A 16,294-nucleotide genomic window follows, 5' to 3' on the forward strand; every position below is an offset into this window, starting at 1 on the left:
AAGAGTTGAGGATCACAGTTTTCTTCATGTTATAAGTGGTTGTTTCATCATGTGATCAATGCTCTGCTCTGCTTTTCTTCTTTCCTTGTTTAGTCCTTTAATACATAATAGGCTGACTCAGAAGGCTCTGAGTCCACTTACTTCCTGCTTTCACACTCCCATATGTGGGCGGCCTGACAAGTCAGGTTTCTGTTTAGGAATCATGTTCACAGTGTTTTAAAGAGGATGTGAGCACCAGTGGGTGAGAAGACAGGACTGCTGTCCCCTGACAGCACATGGGAGGTGGATATCTGGTCCCCAGCACTGACACCTGCTAGAATGCGGCCCTTGTGGATAAGCACCGGGACTTTCCTGCTCTCAGTCCTGCTACCCTGGCCAGTAACAGGTAGGTGAGGCAGGACAGCCATGCTTTTCTTTACCCTGGAGCCCAGCACAGAAGTCACCTTAATGCAGGAAGAAGGCAAGAGAACTAAATGTTAATCAAGCTACATTCTGAGACTACAACATGCTGACCAGTCCTGCAGACAGGCTAGGAGGACAGCTGCAGAATAAAGGAAGATTTCTGCTGGGATTGCTAACAGCCCATTCCCTACACTCTGAAGGGAAAACAAGAAAACGGAGTCTTTAAGTGGCACCCTACACAAATAAAATTATTCATTTCCTATATCTAAAATCATGGGGACATGTGGATTAAAGGCTGGGAACTGCCAATAGGCCTTTCACACTACGTATTCTTACATTTTCACGCTCTGTACTCTTATCCTTCCTCACTGTATGCCCGTCAAAAGGAAATGGGTAAACGAAGTTTTTAAACCATAACTCACAGAAATTAAGAATGATATAGAAACTGAATTACCTGAACACTCTGGGTCCCTGTCAGTGCCTTTAATCTGTCTCCCTCACTGTCCTTGTTTCTCTCTATTGTCTCTGTCCTTCTGAGTCTCTCTCAGGCTCTCTCACTCTGCCTCTGAGAGGAGACCATGCACTGTCCATGGAGTGTTACTTCTTCTCCAATAAACTTTCCTTTTGACTCTAACTTTGGTGTGTGTTTGAATTCTCTTTTATACTTTGTCCTGAACCCACTTCTCTCTCCGTGCAGGGCTTGGACCCTACCCTTGGGGAAATTCACCCTGTTCTGCCTCAACCTTATCTCACAAAACAGCCACAGAGCTGCAGCTCTTTTCCTTTTTCCTAGACCTGCAAACCTGAGAACTTTTCTCATCCCTGGCTCTTTTTCTCTGTCTTTTTGTGTCCCTTTCCTTTTCTATTTCGTCTATTTTATTGAGGATAAAATAATATAATTATTCAAAGGTGTTTTGTAAACTATATATAATATAAATATGATATCTTAAAATATACTTCCTATTATTCATTCTGTTCGGTTTTACATGACATTATTTCTAAAGCTTAACCTAGGAAAAAGTCCACATGCCTGCTAGAGGGATGTTCTGTGCCCACCGAACTCAGGACCTGACACAGTGACCAGATAATTTGGGCTTCAACAAATACCTTTATGTTTGTAGTTGTGTGTTTGTGCTCTTAAAATCATTACTTCCAATATGAAATTTTATTTTAACGGAAAGAAATTGGTCCATTCGAGAATGCACAGGATTGCCAACCAATGGTTTCGTTGAAATAAGTACAAAGTATTCCATTTAAATGCAAAAGTATACAGTGGAATATTCATATATTTTAACAGAAAATCTATACTATAATGAAACATGTTATTGAGCAGTAAGATTAATATAGTTATTTTGTCAACAAATAAAAGATAACTTTAAATTCTAAAACCATAGCCCAGTCCACCACCTCAGAAATATCATCTACTAAAAACACAAGGAAACAATTGAAATATTGAAAAAAATTATAACAGAACTGAAAAAAATCTATTAAATCTATGAAGTTTTTTTAAAATTACCTTCATGGAGTGGAAATTGATATACAAACACTGTATTCACTACATACAATTTGATGAGTGTGGATGCCACACGTGCTGTTTTGTATTCTGAGATGGTAGGTCAGCTACAGCCACAAGAAGAGACATATGAGAGGCTCAGACAACAAAGTTTATTTGACAACAAATCTTAGGGATATGGTCACATTCCGTGAGGGGGCTGTGTGAGGGGGCAGGTGACAATGCAGGGAGTAAACCTGGCAGGTTGGAAGCAGAGAAAGGGAGAGGACTCGTGGGCAAGTGACTTTATTGGGATGAAACACACAAGTAAAAGGCACAAGGAAATTTACGCTTTTGAATGTCACTAAGCCTACGGGTGGCATTCTCCAGCAGGACCTCCGCTCTCGCTCCATACTCCAGCCTTTGCAACTCCACAGGGCTCGGGGGCTCCGGTAACGATGCACCAGACCTGGGGGGATGGGCTCGGTACCAACTCACCTCCATATTTCCAGCATCCCTCAGAGGGCTGAACTGACAGAGCAGCACAACCTCTTCCTCAACCACAGCGATGACCGGCGCAGTCAGAGGAGGGCAAGCAGGAAACTTGTGACAGAAACCAGCCTTGTCACACTTGTGCACATGGCCACCTGGGCGAAGTGTTCTCAGCCTGCTTACAACAATGTTGGGGCCACAGAAAAAACTGAAGTGTAAAAATTTACAACACATATACAAATACCTGTAAAACTACCACCACAATCAAGGCGATAATCATACTCATCGCTTTCAAAAGTTTTCTCCTGCCATTTTTTTTTTTACTGTTTACATTATGTTCATCTGTGGCAAAAATCTAAGTGAGTTCCACACTCAACAAAGTTTAAGTGCACAGCACAGTATTTTAAATATAGGCCTCGTTTTGTAGCAGATCTCTGGAAGTTATTAATCTTGCCAACTGTGAAGGTCTCTTTAACTGAAAAACAAATGTGAAATGAGATACAGTTGTTTTTGGTAGACTTGGGAAAACATTTTAATGTTAAGAAGAAATAAACAAGCAAAGAAAATAACTTTAAATATTTAAATTTTAGCAATTCTCTTTAAGATTTTGTTCCTGAGAAAATATTCAGAAAGACATAGGTAAGACTTACAGTAATTTACATGCATTTGAATTCCAGTCCTAGGCAAATGGAAAGACAATTAAACTGTAGTTAGGGTCATATCGATGTCACACACCGGTGTGTGTCCCATTCCCTGTTGCGTTCACAGTGTGACTGAGCACCCTTCCCCTAGGTCTCTACACCACTCCCCCTCAGAGGGTCATGCCCATGCCATGCACCAGCCCACAGATGACACAGATGACACATCCTTGTCTTCATTATTTCCAGGGCAATTCCACATGATAGGACCGAGGTCGCCGGTCATCGCTGTGGTTGAGGAAGAGGTTGTGCTGCTCTGTCAGCTCAGCCCTCTGACGGATGCTGGAAATATGGAGGTGAGGTGGTACCGAGCCCATCCCCCCGGGTCTGGAGCATCGTTACCGGAGCCCCCGAACCCTGTGGAGTTGCAAAGGCTGGAATATGGAGCGAGAGCGGAGGTCCTGCTGGAGAATGCCACCCGTGGGCTCGAGTCCCTGAGGGTCTGTCCTGTCCGCACTTCCGACGGTGGGGAGTATACGTGTTTCTTTGAGAGTCCCACCTATTACAATGAAGCAAAATTCGAGGTGCTGGTCACAGGGGAACTTCTGGATCAAAACTCTCAAATAATCTGTATTCTTTTTTGGTCCAGTCAGCAGCCAATAGTGTAGGAACAGATGTAGGGCACAGATGGTTGGGCTTACACCATCCATCTGTGCCCTACATCTCCAAAATTGTCGCAGAGGGGAGACTCGCCTAACAAGCTTCCTTCAGCTCCTGCAGGTTATAGAAGAAATACATTCATATCTGTTTTCTTTGTCAACACAATTTCTTAAAGAGAGGAGAGAGCAGGGAGTCTCGGATACCTCCTTTCTGAAGTTCTGAAACATGGCTGCATCTACTTCCCAAAGCCAAAAAGGGCTGCACCTGGGTGGGAGGCATCTGACCAGCCCACCCCAGGCCTGGGGCTCAGCACCGGGACCCTGACCAAGCCACACTCCTCATTACCTAGTCAAAAGTGGTCTACTCACTCTTGCTAAGGCATCTTGCTTTACTCAGACCCTTGTGCAAATCTATCCTCTTAGGTCCTGCCCAACTCAGACATTAACAAAAGTTTTAGTTCCAGCCATGCATGAGCCCAAATCAGCCCTTTTTCTACAAACATCAGAGGGCCTTGCACCAAGCTCATTTAATAAGTTTCTATATCACCTCCTCTTATAATCTATCAGAGGGAGTCCAGTAACATTCACCTCCCAAAGAGAGGAAAAACTTAAATACTCCTGCCTTCCCTTCAGTGACAGTCTGGATATGCCCCAGGTAACCATTGGACTCATGTTTATATAAGAAACTTACACGATTCTTCATCAATTTAAGGAGCCTACTGCAAAGAGACTTGTTTGCAAGTTTTAAACAACTTTTTTTGCCATTTTTTTTTGCTAGCCAGATGCTTTGGTTCATACAATTCCCTAATAAAATTTCTACCATCTTGAAGAGCATACGTACCTCTCTCTAAGAGTCATTTCTGAGTTCGTAACAAAAGTTGCTTCTTTTAGCCAGCCCCCCCACTGTAAGTGTCTATTGCAAATGAGTGCCACCCCTGCAGGAGGCATTTGCCCAGGCACTGCCAGAGCTACAAGAGTGAGCCCCGCTGTTGTCACCCTTCATTAAGTCTCACCTCTGGACAAGGATCCAGACTCTACTGTGGTGACTTCTGATACAATCTAGGAGTCAAACATACACTAGAACATGTCCTAAACCCTGAGTAAACACTTATCAATGGCTTTAAATTTGAAAACCAGCTGCTACCATTGCTTTCTAATGGAGCAATATATCATTTCTTTGGATCTTCTTGTTTATCTTTATCCCAGATGCCTTTGTTCTTTGCACAAATTCTACCACTAAATAGAGTGTTAGAATACCAATTTCCACTGCTATTTCTCTTTATCCTCTGAACCTGCATTTTCAGTTTAAAATTTATTGGCACTAAATTCAGGCATTGTGGCTATAGCTATTCGTTCTGAGCTCCAACAGTGGTGAACTGACATTTTCAAGAATCTTCTTTACAATTTCCCATATCCCAGAAGGTGAGGTTTCCAGACATATCACTTTCATGACTTCTCCAAGTCAGAGGCAAGAGCATTTGTATTTGCCACTCAAGCACAACAATACCCACATTTAAAAAAATATAACTAAGAAAAAATCTCTGACAAACTTCTTAATTTGTGCTGTGGACATACACAATAATAATGCCTGTGAATTTCACTCACCTTTTTATTAAGCCAAATAGAACACACCACACCCAAAGAAGTTTGGATCACTTTCTCATGTTGCCTGAGAGCAGTAAAGTACCCTGGACTTTATACTCCAAGTAGTACAATATTTGCAGATGCAATTTTTCAGTGCACCCATGGGATGAATTCAAATCTATGGACTGAGATATACTTCTGAATATTTAGACAAATTTTATTACCCCATGGCCCATGAGAGTATGTTTGTGTATAAATATTGAAATAATACATAATCCAGTTTTTTTTCCAAAAGAAAGATTTCTGTGCTCTCTAACTTTCAGGGGTTTGTACTTTGCATGTTCTTTTTGCCATGTTTTATTTGTTGTTGGTGGTGGTGGTGATGGTGGTGGGTCTTTGTTTGTTTGTTTGTTTTTGTTTTTTTAAGTGAGAACCATCTCATTTTGGTATCTGCTATCCTCCATTATTATATGTCAGAAAAAGAGTTCTATACTGATTCAGTGCTCTTACCTTGTCCAGGTGAACATTTTCCATTACCTTGAGTTGTTCTTTCTGAGACAGATCCACTTGTACCTGTCACCCACACATACTGTTCAACGTCAAAGATTCACATTTGTGCCAGTCTTGGCAAATGACAACACCTTTTTGATTCTCTCTACTAAGAGACTTCAGGCTTTTTTTTTTTATTTTCATGGTAGTGTGGTTTCACACATGCATTTCTTTAATGCACCCCTCCATCCTGGAGAAGTGGTTTGGCCCAAGGTAAGTAAGCCATTCCTACTGGATATATAGTCCCTGCAAGCAGTCACCCCAGATTACTATCTATCTCCAGAAAAATAATTTAATCCACATCTAAAACCAAGTATACCCAGCTCACTTTCTGTGATGTTTAAATATCCAGGGAGTATGGATAATAAAAGTTCTACTGTGCGTAGACCTGTAGTGAATTCTGGGTTACTTTCTGCTTAAAATCACCACACACCACTATCCTATACATCTAACTAGTTTATCACTAGTAGGTGACAAATAAGCAAATCCATGAACCAACAACTGTTTGGGAAAACAAAAATGTATTGCTGCAAACTTAACCAAAATATTTTCTAACATATCAATAGAATATGAAGCCTTGAAATTCAATCACATAATTAGAAATTCTCATTATATGGGGGAAATTATAGGTTCTTTCTCCCCACTGTGATCATAAAAGAGTAAAAATACTAAACTCTCTCAAAATTGGTAAAATAAAAAATTGATTAAATTCAGCTTTACTATGGCAGGAACCATCCAGGCCTCAAATGAGCAGCTGACAACTCTCAGGAGTGGGAGAACCAAAGAAACCTGGCTTTTCTCTGGTACTGGAATTTTTCTTCCTTGACCATTGACATCATAAATCACATTAGAAAAATTGGTGACCTAGACAACATTTGGAATACACTTTCCAAGCTTCTTAAATTATGAATACCACCCCTCCACCCCTGTTGCCCTTCCTATTCTGTAAACGATGCTGGAATCAGCTACTATAAGTACCTATTTGCAGGGTTTGCTTACTTTAAGCCCACACATTTAGTAAGGGAAACAGAACTGCATGATTCAAAGGGCAACATTACTGTTTTGTTCCCCCAAAATCTGACACCTTAATTAAACATTTATTATGTTTTAACAAACTCCTGTTAAATGGCTTTACAAAAAACATATACACAATCACACTTTTCCTCAAATTTTACGAGATGTCCAGATCTAATATATACTTTTTTTCAAATGATAATATCCCAAAAGACAAATGTAAACCATCTTTTCTTTTAATTTCATGTCATTTTTAATGTCATTTTTTTGTGGTCATAACTTTCTTCTTTTTTTCAATTAGAGTTTACATTCAATATTATTTTATATTAGTTTCAGGGATACAGCATGGTGGTTAGACATTTATCTAATTTATGAAGTTATCCCCTGACAAGTTTAGTTCTCATTTTATTCCATACATAGTTATTACAATATTATCGACTATATCCCCTATGCTTTACTTTATATCCCATGACTCTTTTGTAACTACCAATTTGTACTTCTTAATCCTTTCACCTTTTTGATCCAGGCCCCAAAACCCCTGCCCACATGGAAATAATCAGTCTGTGTTCTATGCATATGAGTCTGTTTCTGTTTTGTTTGTTTTATTTTTTAGGTTCCACATATGGTATTTATCTTTCTCTGTCTGACTTATTTCATTTAGCATAATACCTTTCAGGTTTATCCAAGTTGTTGCAAATGATAAGACTCCATTCTGTTTTATGACTGAGTAATATCCCATTGTATATAGGTATCACAGCTTCTTTATCCAATTGTCTGTTGATGGGCACTTAGGTTCTTCTACATCTTGGCTATTGTAAATAATGCTACAATGAACATAGAGATGAATATATTTTTTTGAATTAGTGTTTTGAATTACTTCAAATCAATACTCACAAGAGAATTGCTGAGTCATAAAATATTTATATATATTTTTTGTTTTGATTAATTAATTTTGGGGGGTGACATCAACAAAGTCCAATAAATTTCAAGTGTACAATTCAACAGTAAGTCATATATATATATATATATATATATATAGTATTGCACATTCACCACTCATAATTAGATTTCTTTCCATCAACACATATTTGACCTATTAATGCCTATCTACCTCCCCCTTTCTCCCCTTCCCTCTGGTAATCACTAGTCCACTGTCCACCAGTCTCTGTTTGTCATGTTTGTTCGTTGCTTTTACATTAATATCTTACATATACATGATATCATGTGGTTTTCAATTTTTTTCTGTTTGGCTTATTTCCCTTAGCATGGTTATTTCAAGATCTGTCCATGTTGTTGCAAATGAAAGTATTTCATCTCTCCTTATAGCTGAGTAATATTCCATTTTATATATGTGCCACATCTCCTTTATCCAGCCACCTGTTGTAGAACACTTCGGTTGCTACCATGTCCCAGACACCATGATTAATGCTACTATGAACATCATTGTGCATATATCCTTTTGGATAAATGTTTTCAAGTTTTTGGGGTAAATGTCCAGTAGAGGGATTGTTGGATCAAATGGCATATCAATTATTAGTTTTCTGAGAAACCTCTATACTATTTTCCACAGTGGCTGTACCAACTTACATTCCCAATAGCAATATATGAGGGTTCCTTTTTCTCCACATTCTCTCCAACACTTGTTATTACTTGCCCTGTTGATAATAGCCATTCTAACAGATGTGAGGTGGTATCTCATTATTGTTTTGATTTGCTTTTCCCTAATAGCTAGTGAAGTTGAGCATCTTTTCATATATTTGTTGGCCATTTGTATGTCTCCTTGGGAGAAGTGCCTATTCAGATCTTCTGCACATTTTTTAATTGGATTGTTTGGGTTTGTTGTTGTTGTTGTTGTTGTTGTTGTTGTTGTTGTTATTGAGTTGTGTATTTTGTTGTTATATGAGTTCTTTATACATTTTGGATATTAGGCCCTTATCAGAGGCATTTCTTGAAAATATACTTTCCCATTCGGATGATTTTCTTTGTCTTGTTGATAGTTTCTTCTGCTGTACAGCAGCTTTGTAGTTTGATATAGTCGCATTCATTTATTTTTACTTTTACTTCCCTTGCCTTTGAGGTCAAATACATAAAATCCTCTTCAAGACCAAGGTCTATGAGTTTAGTAACTATGTTTTCTTCCATGCATTTTATTGTTTCAGATCTTATATTCAAGTCCTTAATCCATTCTGAGTTAACTTTGGTGTGTGGTGATAGACAGTCTAGTTTCATTCTTTTGCATGTGGCTTTCTGGTTTTCCCAGCACCATTTATTGAAGAAGCTTTTTCTCAGGATAGCTTTGATGATTTAGGGTCTTTTGTACTTCCATACAAATCTTATGATTTTTTGTTTCATTTTTTAAAAAAAATACTCATGGGATTTTGATGGGAGTTGCATTAAATATGTATAATGCTTTAGATAATTAGGTAATTACAACTATGTTGATTCTTCCACTCTAGGAACACAGGATCTTTTTCCATTTCTTTGTGTCTTCTTCAATTTCTTTTAATAGAGTCATAGTTTTCATTATACAGGTCCTTAACATGATTTGTTTTCTTTTTTTGTGTTATCTTTACCAAGTTTTGTATCAGGGTAATACTGGCTTCATATAATGTTAGGAAACATTTCCTTCTGTTCAGTTTTTTGGAAGACTTTGAGGAGAATAGATATTAAATCTTCTTTGATGTTTGGTAGAATTCACTGGCAAAGCCATCTGCTCCTGGACTTTTACTTTCTGGTAGGTGTTTGATGATAGCTTCAATTTCCATACTTCTGATTGGTCTATTTCGATTTTTCAGTTTTTCTTGATATAATCTAAGAAGGTTGTTTTTCTTCTCTTGGAAGCTCTTTATCTCCTTTAATTCTAAATGTTAGCTTTGCTAGGTATAGTAATCTTGGTTGTAGGTCCTTCCTTTTCATCACTCTAAATAGTGCTTTACAATGTTTTTTTTTGTTTGTTTTGTTTTTGTTTTTGTTTTTTACCAATTCCTTCTGGCCCGCAAAGAAAGTTTCTGTTGAGAAATAATCTGACAGTCATATGAGAGCTCCCTTGTAGACAACTAACTGTCTTTCTCTTTCTGCTTTTACAATTGTCTCTTTGTCTTTAATCTTTGGCATTTTAGTTATGATGTGTCTTGGTGTGGCCTCTTTGGGATCATCTTGTTTGAGACTCTCTGTGCTCCCTGGACTTGTATGTCTATTTCCTTTGCCATGTAAAGAAAGTTTTCAGTCATTATTTCTTCTTATAAATTTTCAAAACTTTCGTCTTTCTCTTATCTTTCTGGTACCCCTATGATGTAAATGTTGTTACTCTTGATATTGTTTCAGAGGCCCCTTATGCTATCCTCATTTAAAATTTTGTTTTTCTTTTTAAATTTCAGGTGTAAAATTTAACAGTAAAATGCATACATATTGCATTGTGTATTCACTGCCCATAATTAGATTTCTTTCTGTCACCGCATATTTGACCCCTTTTTATCCCGTATACCTCCCTCTTTCCCCCTCCCCACCACCCTCTGTTACCACTGGTATGTTGTCCATGTCCATGAGTCTCTGTTTGTTTGTCCTGTTCATTTGTAGCTTTTAGTTTTATATCTCATATATAAGTGATATCGTGTGGTTTTCAACAACAACAAAAAATTTCTTATTGCTGTTCTGATTGAGTGTTTTCTGCTACCTTGTCTTCTAAATTGCTGATTTGATTTTATGCTTCATCTAATCTGTTATTGGTTCCTTCTAGTTGATTTCAGTTATTTCTTTCTTCATTTTGGACTAGTTGTTTTTATGTTGTTTTTTTTTCGTCCTTTTATATGCTTATTATCTTTTTGTTGAAGTTTTCACTAAGTTTTTTGAGCATTCTTATAACCAGTGTTTTGAACTCTATCTGGTAGATTATTTGTCTCCATTTTGTTTAGCTTTTTTTCTGGAGTTATATCCTGTTCTTTCATTTTAGATATATTTCTTTGTTTCCTTATTTGGGCTGCCTCTCTGTGTTTCTATGTATGAGGTAGATTTGCCATATGTACCAGTCTAAGAAGGGTGGCCTTAACATAGAGGCATGAATGAGAGGCCATGCTGTGAATTAAGGCCAGCTGCCACTAGTACCTGGCCTGGGGCAGCTCAGCAAAAGGTCCAGGGTACCCCAAGGCCTGCCACCACCTGCTGAGTGTTCATAAAGCTCAGCCCTTGAAAGAGCCTTAGGTGGTGTAAGATTGAGTGAGGGAGATCTCAGTGAGTCATCAGGGTGGGGTGAGTGGTGTTTACCAGGTTAATGCAAATTCAGGTCTGGTGCTAGTGCTGAACGTGTGGTCAGTGAGCAAAAGTCTCAGAGCACACCAAAACCAGCCACTGCCATTCTCAGGCTCATGAACCCTTGACAGTTGTCCAAGAAAGACTGCAGTGCAGGCAGAGCTGGCTGCCCACCACTGAAAGAGCCTCTGGTGATGCGTGAGTTAGATACAGCAGGGTCCCAGGGAATCACCAGGGTGGAGTAAGCAGAGTTCACCAGACCAATGTAGACTCAGATTTGTGTGTGTGTGTGTGTGTGTGTGTGTGTGTGTGTGTGTGTGTGTGTGGAGGGGGTAGGGTGGGGATCTTAACACAGGAAAGATGGAGTCTGCCCATGGGCTGCAAAGGAAGAGGGCTCAACACAGGGATAATGGCACCTGCCCCTATAACCTTCACCTTGAAGCCAGACAATTGAGTTATTCCCATATGTCCCTGTTGCCTTTAAAGCAGCTGCTCCAATGTTAGAGCTTAGAGCGAATGACCCATCAGTGAGTAACTCCATCCATGGGCCATTTAAGAGGAACTCAGGTGACTTCTGCCACCCTGAGTCTCACTCAGCCACAGTCTGCAGATTTTCACAGCCAGAAGTTGTGAGGAATTCTCTTCACAGCACTAGAACCCTGGGCTGAGGAGCCTGGTATGGGTCTTGGACCCCTCACTCTTCAGTGGAGACCTCTGCAGCTGAGATATCTCTCCTGTGGGGTTGAGGCCAGCCTGTTTCTTGCCTCAGCTCCCATAGTCTCAACGTGGCTTATTCTGTGTGTCCTTAGTTATAAGACTTCTGTTCAGCTAGACTTCAGGTATTTCTCATTGATGGCTATTCTGTAGTTTAGTTGTAATTTTGATGTGGTTATGGGAGGAGGCAAACACAATATTTACTTACTCCACCATCTTGGATTCCCGTCTGATTAACTTTTTTATGTAACTGTTTTTATTTGTCAAGGTGAGAGATAATGAAATCTTAAACTCAGAATAGGAGCTGAGGAGGTGGAAAAGAGGAGATGGCCATTTAGAGGCATAAGTGGTAGAATTCGATAGCTTATTTCTTGATTAACTCCTTAAATGAGTCACATTTATTTATTAAAAAAAAAAGTAAGCACTTTCCATGGCATAAGCTTTACTTCAACCCCATGAGTTGAGGCTGTTATTATCCTCATTTCAAAGAAAGGGATTTGAGGCATGAGGCTCTTTAGTGCTTGGTTATAATTTGGTACTGTGTCAGGAAGTATAGATCCAACCCTTTGACTCAAGAGCCTACCCTCATAACCACAAAGCCCTACTGCTTTTGAAAGCTATTATCTTCTGAAAATACTATTTCTCAGTTCTGTTACTGGAGGTCCTCACTGTGCCATCTAAGTTATCAGGGGCTTAGAGCAACATTCACTAGTTACTTCATGGTATAGCTTTAGGATCTTATCATCTATGCACATCAGATGGCACTAGATAATTTTCCTTTATGAACATAATAGATGGTTGTGCTAACTCTGTGCTGCTGTGACAAATAGCCACATACTAAGTGGCTTAAAACAACAGATTTTTATTTTCTCAAAGTTCTGGAGGCCAGAAGTCAAAATCAAGGTGTTAATAGGGCCATACTCCTGCCAATGCACCCAGGGGAGAGTTTTTCCTGCCTCTTCCAATTTCTGGTAGCCTCAGGCATCCTGTCTTGTCACTACAATCTCTTCCTCTGTCTTTCATGGCTGTCTTACCTGTTTGTCTCCATCTCTTTGTCTAAATGCCCCTCTTCTTTTTTAAAGACACCAGTCATTTTGGATTGGGACTCACCCTAGTCTAATGTGACTTCATCTTTACTAATTCAGTTACTGTTTTCAGATGCTGTTTCTATATAAGTTCACATCCCCAGCTGCCAGGGGTTAGAACTCGAACATATTGTTTTGGGAGGGAAAATTAAACCGACAACAAGGTGGTTCAATTCCAGTGAATTTGATCTTGATTTTGGTATAATTGTGTTGGTTGAGGAAAGACTGCCACTATACATCAAACTGCAAAGCACTGCAGCTGAATCTGAAGCTTCTCCTCATCTGAGTTCTCAGGAAGAAGGAGCACAGGGATGAAGAACCCTGCACACCGTGAGGTGTCCACGCCACTTTAATTTGGATGCTCTGTTGTGCCTACAGCACAACCTTCATTTTCATATTTGAAGATGACTCCCTGCCACCCTTGGGAAAAGAACGAGTAAGGCCCCCCGTTTTTTAAGGATGTGGTGCAGACAGTGCTCATGTTGTCTCCATCCACAGACCTTCACCAGCATCTCAAGGCCACTCCTAAATGGGACAGATGTTTTAACATGTCATCTGTACCTGGGCAGACATGTCTATAGCTATAGCATACATTATCCCAAACTATGCTATCTTTTATGCTAGCTACAAGCTACACATTGATATTTAAATTTAAATTTAATTGATACTGAAAATATAAAAATAAGTCATTCACTCAGTTCTACTAGCCATATTTCAAGTACTCAAAGTATGTTGCGTTGGACACACTGACATAGGATCCCCACCTTCACAAAAAGCCCTAATGAAAGCACTTTGCTGAAGAAGAGTTAAATGGATATCGTGGGCATGACTAACAATTTGCCATAAAAGCCACAAACTGAGGTGTGCTCTTAATTTCACAGGCTGCAGCTGGATTGATAGAGTATTTTACCACCCAACTTTAGGAATCATCAGATAAAATGATGAACCTCAAAGGGCAGGAAGGAAAAAGAAAACAATAAATATGTATATGCTTGGTGTTTGGGTACTTTGTTAAATACTGATATTCCTCCCCAAACTTCTATGTGGTCAGTATATTTTTATCCCCACTTTCACAAGTAAAAGAGTCGAGATACACAGAAGTTAATTAGCAAACACAGGTTCATTGGCCCATGTGAAATGGACAAAAAACTTTCAGAGAAGCATACTTTCTCTACTTTTTCTTTATTTTCCAAGCACAGGTATGGCTCCTCATAGTCACATTGAGTCTGGTAACACCAGGGGCATTAAGGTGACCTGTGCATCCACAGGGTGGTACCCAGAGCCTAAGGTGCAGTGGAGGGACCTGCAAAGATTGCATTTGGCAACAGCCTCTGAGACAAAGACAATAGAAGGAAATGGCCTATTTCACATGGAATCATCTATCACAGTGGATAAAAGTTCAAAAAATGTGTCCTGTGTCATAAGAAACCCAGTCCTCGGTCTGGAGAAGGGAGCACATGTTTCTATGGCAGGTCAGTCTCTTCCAGAGTCTGCATCCCCAGATGTCATATTGATTAAGGTCTGATTGTCAAAGACTCATGACTGACAGGCCAGAAGGACATTCCAGCTCATTCATTTGTAGCTCTTATGTGAAGAGCTAGGAAAAATACATCTTTGGTTCCGCTTTGTATTCCTCTCTGCGGCAAAGATATGTCAATATTTTACTTTGTAAAAGTGAGTGTATGAACATACAGAAGCATTCAACAGGGGATGAAGTGTTCTGAGGAATACATCAAAGTTCTTTCTGACTCTCCCTACTGTCACCACCCAGGAAAACACTCATACCACTTTGAAGTCTTTTCTCCCATCTGTCAAACTGAGTTTGAATCCTGGCAGTGCCACCTACCAGCTTGGTGATCTTAGGCAACAATTGACTTTCCTGACCCAGCTCCCTACTATTAATTAGATACAATAATAATATCTAACTCATGAGGTTTTTGTGAGGATTAGCATGTACAAATTGTATCAGATCTCAGACACCCCAATCTATTCTGTTCTTACTCAAAGTGACTCTCCAAAGCTATAGGGTTTTTCCCACACACTCCCCTTCAACTCTTTTACATGGTTTTCCATAATCAAGGAGAACTGCTGCAGCCCATTGATAATGCTCTTTCTCTCTTGCTTTTTCTTCTTTCTCCAACTTTTTTTTTCTGTCCCTCCTTCTCTTTCTCTCTCCCTTTTCCTGATGCACACCAATCCTCCAGATGTATCTTAAGTATCTGGTGCACCATATTTGCCATGATTGCCACGTTCTTATTTTGTCATAACTAAGAGTTTTCCACTGGCCCTTCAAGGCCTTACCTGGATATCCCCTCTCCCAGGAAACTACTCCCCACCAAGTATGTATTGATTGTCCCTCTCATTTTTCCTAAACTACTTTGGATTCTATACTTTATTATCTCCCCAAAGAGAACCTAAACCTATATCTTAATTCTTTTATTTCTCAATAACTTAGCAAATACTTAGTCCCAAATATATTTTGCACAAAGGATATATAAGTGATTGTTTGTGGGACTTTTGCAACCAGTAAAATGTCATTTTTCATATGTGTCAGTTGGAGAAAGCATATTTGTTTAAGATAGGGAGAACCTGAAGTTGAACACTGCAAGAGAAGAGAAGTTGTCAGAGGAATGTCTGCACTTTCTACATAAATCTCCAAAGAGAAAACTTTTGGGGATTAATTTCTAACAGCCAAGTCACCTGATGTCAACCTGGACCTTAATAGAGACAATTCCTGTTTTTCAGATACCTTGTTCCCAAGGAACAGTCCCTGGATAGTGAGACTGGCTGTGTCTGTGGTTCTTCTGGTATTCGGAATGATAATTACCAGTATATTATTTCTGCGTTCTAAAAAAGCCAAAGGTAAAGAAGAAAAGTGAGGGAGAGTGACTTCACTCGTGAAGAAATCAAGAGATAATAGTTTTAAAAACTCAGAAATACACCATTGGGATTTTTTATCACTTAAAATTGTGGAGAAAATGTCTAAAGAGAAGAACTTCTTCTATCTTTAAATCTTAGGTCTGTGTATTTGTCAGACATTAGAGATTTTCTGGTCAAGATCAACTATAGCATCCAGAAAAGTACATATATATTGAGTTCATTGGTGACATGACACTTAAAGTTATGGATCTGGAAAACTAACTCATTCATTGTTTATGTACCTACAGATGATCTAATGCTCTAACATTTCTTGCTAACTAAAATCTTTTTGTAAAAAAATTACATTCTATGATGAGAATGCATGTATCCTTGGGTTTTTGTTTATTTGTTTTGGTGAAGATAGGGATTGCAGACAAGCTGCATCAAGAATCAGAGCATTTCTTGGTGAGCATGAGATGGTTTTGGCAGATTAGAGTTTTCATCCAGACCACAACCTGCCTGGGCCTCACCTTTTTCGCCTGGTGAAAATGCCTCTAAAGA

The 16,294-nt window shown here is 39.2% G+C and overlaps 1 protein-coding gene across 1 annotated transcript; it reads left to right on the forward strand.

Annotated features, from left to right (window-relative positions):
- The first annotated feature begins 2,512 nt into the window (after positions 1–2,512).
- On the forward strand, positions 2,513–16,066 carry LOC107500360 (butyrophilin subfamily 1 member A1-like). Its single transcript, XM_036225081.1, has 4 exons — positions 2,513–3,688; positions 6,531–6,619; positions 13,993–14,346; positions 15,620–16,066. Exons 1-4 carry the CDS (start codon positions 3,111–3,113, stop codon positions 15,751–15,753), a joined length of 1,155 nt encoding a protein of 384 aa, XP_036080974.1. The 5' UTR covers positions 2,513–3,110; the 3' UTR covers positions 15,754–16,066.
- The last annotated feature ends 228 nt before the right edge of the window (positions 16,067–16,294 follow it).

This window comes from Rousettus aegyptiacus, unplaced genomic scaffold, assembly GCF_014176215.1.
Source record: "Rousettus aegyptiacus isolate mRouAeg1 unplaced genomic scaffold, mRouAeg1.p scaffold_m13_p_7, whole genome shotgun sequence".
NCBI classification, from domain to species: Eukaryota; Metazoa; Chordata; class Mammalia; order Chiroptera; family Pteropodidae; genus Rousettus; species Rousettus aegyptiacus.